This window comes from Cornus florida, unplaced genomic scaffold (genome assembly GCF_030987335.1).
Source record: "Cornus florida cultivar Cherokee Brave unplaced genomic scaffold, ASM3098733v1 CherokeeBrave_3.0.0_Hap2_Chr06, whole genome shotgun sequence".
Taxonomy (NCBI): Eukaryota; Viridiplantae; Streptophyta; class Magnoliopsida; order Cornales; family Cornaceae; genus Cornus; species Cornus florida.
Genome location: NW_026775576.1, coordinates 69989178 through 69992967, shown reverse-complemented (window position 1 = coordinate 69992967; position 3790 = coordinate 69989178). Strand labels below are relative to the sequence as shown.

The 3790-nt window shown below is 32.6% G+C and overlaps 1 protein-coding gene across 1 annotated transcript; it reads left to right on the top strand.

The window, feature by feature from the left end:
• The first annotated feature begins 509 nt into the window (after positions 1-509).
• LOC132314295 (uncharacterized) lies at positions 510-1664 on the top strand. Its single transcript, XM_059813170.1, has 2 exons — positions 510-1114; positions 1328-1664. Exons 1-2 carry the CDS (start codon positions 510-512, stop codon positions 1662-1664), a joined length of 942 nt encoding a protein of 313 aa, XP_059669153.1.
• Positions 1665-3790: the final 2126 nt, after the last annotated feature.

The window sequence follows — 3790 nt, the reverse complement described above, 5'->3', positions numbered from 1 at the left end:
TTGAGATCAGAAGGCTATGGAAAGCAAATTGCATGGGGGCCGATGAAGTAGTAGAATGATAAGAGTGTGTGTTTAAAACAAAGTGTTGTGGAATCAAAATTTTAACCACGACTACTGTCCATCTGTTTTGAGTGTAACACACAACACAAGCTATAAATGACTAGTACGCTTAATATAGAAGAAGAGAATTGGGCACAAACACACATTAGGGCATTTCCAATGGATTCTCCAAATTTGCTACATCAACATTTTCCTATAGCCACGTCAGCATTTTAGAATCTTCAAATTTTAGCTATCGGATGTACTCCAATGGTGCATTTTCGCTGTTTAAAAATATTATTATTTTAATATTTTTAAAATTTAAAATAAAATTTATTTTTAACTTTTTCCTAACGGCTATATTTTTCATGTTATATAAACAACCATTTGTTCATTCCATCATTATTACATTCATCTTAACTTATTCTAGCAAAATATCAATTCACATCTTTTTCAATCTCAAAATTCCAATGGCTTCCTCATCACGATTTTTTCCTTTGTCAGGCTCTAATTCTTCATCATCTTCTTCATCATCCTCTTTATTAGATAACGTTATTGACTCGATGATTCAATGTAATCAAGATGCCTTTCGTGAGATTTTGAATTCAGTGAAGCCAGAGATAGTAGAACAAGTTTTTAAACCACGTAAGAGGCGGTACATTCATCGTGATCGAGAGGGAAGCCACCGTCAACTAATGAAAGACTACTTTGACGAGAATTGCACATATCCACCGGAGTACTTTCACAGACGATTCAGGATGCGACGAGAACTATTTCTTCGTATCCTGAATGATGTTAAAGCTTATGACGACTACTTCATCCAAAAAAGGGATGCAACAGGTCGTTTGGGGTTGTCTTCTATACAAAAGATGACAACAGCAATATGTATACTCGCATATGGTTGTGCAGCCGATCATTGTGACGAGTATATTAAAATTGGTGAGAACACTGCTATTGAAACCCTGATGACATTTTGTAAGGCTGTTATTGGTGTGTATGGGGAAGAGTATATGCGCCCACCCAACGAAGCCGACATAGCACGACTACTTCAAGAAGGGGAGGAGAGAGGATTCCCGGGTATACTTGATTATATCGACTGTATGCACTGGGAGTGGAAGAATTGTCCGGTGGCGTGGCATGACATGCACAAAGGATGCTCTCATACACCTACGTTTATACTGGAGGCGGTTGCCTCAAAAGATTTGTGGATCTGGCATGCATTTTTTGGAATGCCTGGTTCACACAATGATATTAATGTGCTGGATCATTTTCCGGTATTCGATAATATCGTTACTGGTCAAATTCCTCCGGTTAATTTCGTTGTGAATGGCCATTACCATACAATGGGGTCTTACCTATCTGATGGTATATACCCTAAGTGGGCAACTTTGATGCAGACCATCCCGCACCCAACTACAGCAAACGAACAACTTTTTGCTCAAAGACAGGAAGCCTGTAGGAAAGATGTGGAGCGAGTTTTTGGGGTCTTGCAGAGCAAGTGGGCAATAACGAAAGGACCAGTGCGTTTTTGGGATAAAGGGGACTTGTGCCTTATAATGAAAATGTGCATCATCCTTCACAACATGATCATTGAAGATGAGTGCCATGCCAATGTTAGAAGATGAACTCCGCCACTGGAGGAGACAATCTCGATTCCCACTTTAATTCAAAATCCATCAGTCTTAACAGCACACATCTACTCTCGCCAAATTCAAATTCGCAACAAAGAGACAAATACGCGGTTGAGAAAGATTTAATTGAAAATTTGTGGAACCGCTTTGGTGAAACACGTGTTTAATTTATGTTACATTATTTTATTTTTAAATTGGTATGAAGTATATGTAATGCAATATTTATTGTGTAATGTTTTATTTTGAATTAAATAATTAAATTGTTTGTTGATTAAATTATTAATTCAATATGTATGAAATCTTGATTAATATCATTTGATTTATTAATTTATAATAAAAACAAAGGCATATTTTTTTAAAATAAAAAAATCATATTTGAACTAAACAATGAAAGGTTTCTAATATCATTTGAAATAAACAATGAAAGGTTTTTATTTTTATTTTTTTAAAATAAATATGTATATAATGAATTTTTTCAAAAAAAAAAATTCAAAAAATAGGTTTTGAGCCACTATAGCTGTTAAGGCACTGTTTGTGTCAGCCAAACAGTGTCTAAAACGGTTATATGTCAGTAAGAATATTTTAAAAAGCAATTTTTTTTTTAAAAAAAAACACTTTTATCTATTTTTTTTAAAACTTTTTTTTGCCCAAAAAAGCCTTTAAGGCACTGTTTGTGCCTTAATGGCTCTTTGGTTCAACTATTTTGAGGGGAAAAAAAAAAAGAAAAAAAAAACAGACCAAAATCAGCCCAAAAATTAATTTTATTTTATTTTATTTTTTCCAGCCAAACAGCCCTTCCCAAACAATGTTCTGGGCTAAAATACTGTTTGGGCCAGAATTAAAAAAGAAAAAGAAACCTGATGCGGGTCCGCATGTCAGGCCCGCAATTCGCCAAACCAATTTTGGTTTTTGGCTACTTGGATCAAGATTGTTTTAATGGGGCCCATTTTTTAAAGAGTCCATTGGAGCAGCCCACTCTTCAAAATTGGCCCAGGATCGCCAGAAATTGCACCAATGGACCTGCTCTTAGGGGCAATTCAAATACAACACTACCATTCGAAATCTTTTATCTCTATATATTTTTTTGAAGTACAAAAACACCTCTCGACTATGCAAGTTTTAGCGATTAACCTACCATACCTTCAATTATCGTACTTTTTTCAAAAGATACTTACCGGGCCAATGAATGTTTTCATGATAGCTTTTCTTTTTAAATTTTAACCATGACTCTCAATAGACTATGTCTTCTGCATGAGACCCTTTGCCTTGTGCTGAGTCCAACCCACAAGCTACAAATGACTAGTAGGCTTAAATATCTAGTTTCTCATTAGCAATTTTTAAGTCAGACAAAAACAAAAGAAAAAATCATTTTTGAGTTTGAAATTGTCAAACAATTTTTTTTATAAATTTGTCAAAATTAGAATGTTTCACTCAAAAATTGAAATATTGGAGGAAATTAAGTATTTTTTCTCGTTGATATGTTTTTTTTCATATATCATCAACATGCTCGATGATCGATATCAACTTTTCTGTAGAGACATCAACTTCTCTGTAGAGGTTTTTTTGACGATTGAATGATTCCTGATGATTGGTAAAGTTACTTAATAAAGGTTTTTTTGACGATTGAATGATTCCTGATGATTGGTAAAGTTACTTAATAAAGAAGCTGAATGGATTGACTGAAGTGAATAAGCTGAGTATACATTTCTAATAGCTAGTTGTCATCAATTAACTGTGCTAAAAGAGGTTAAATATTAGATATACTATTTTACAAATTTGTAATATATATTTTACTATCCATTTAACTTTCTACACCAAAATAATAATAATAATAATAATTCCCTATTTTCTTTTGGTTAGTATCAAATCATTACATCAATTAGTCTATATTTTGTCTACAGTTTTCGTGGAGAACTATATTATACATTTATACAATTGTTTAAACACAAATAATAAAATAAAAGGATAATTATATGAATTTTAATTCTTTAACAATTTTTTTTTTTTTTTTTCCATTTTCTAATTTATTCATAATATATATATATATATATATATATATATTTACACTATCAAAAATATTGTGCAACTTTTAAAAAATATTTACGGTAAACTTTAAAGTA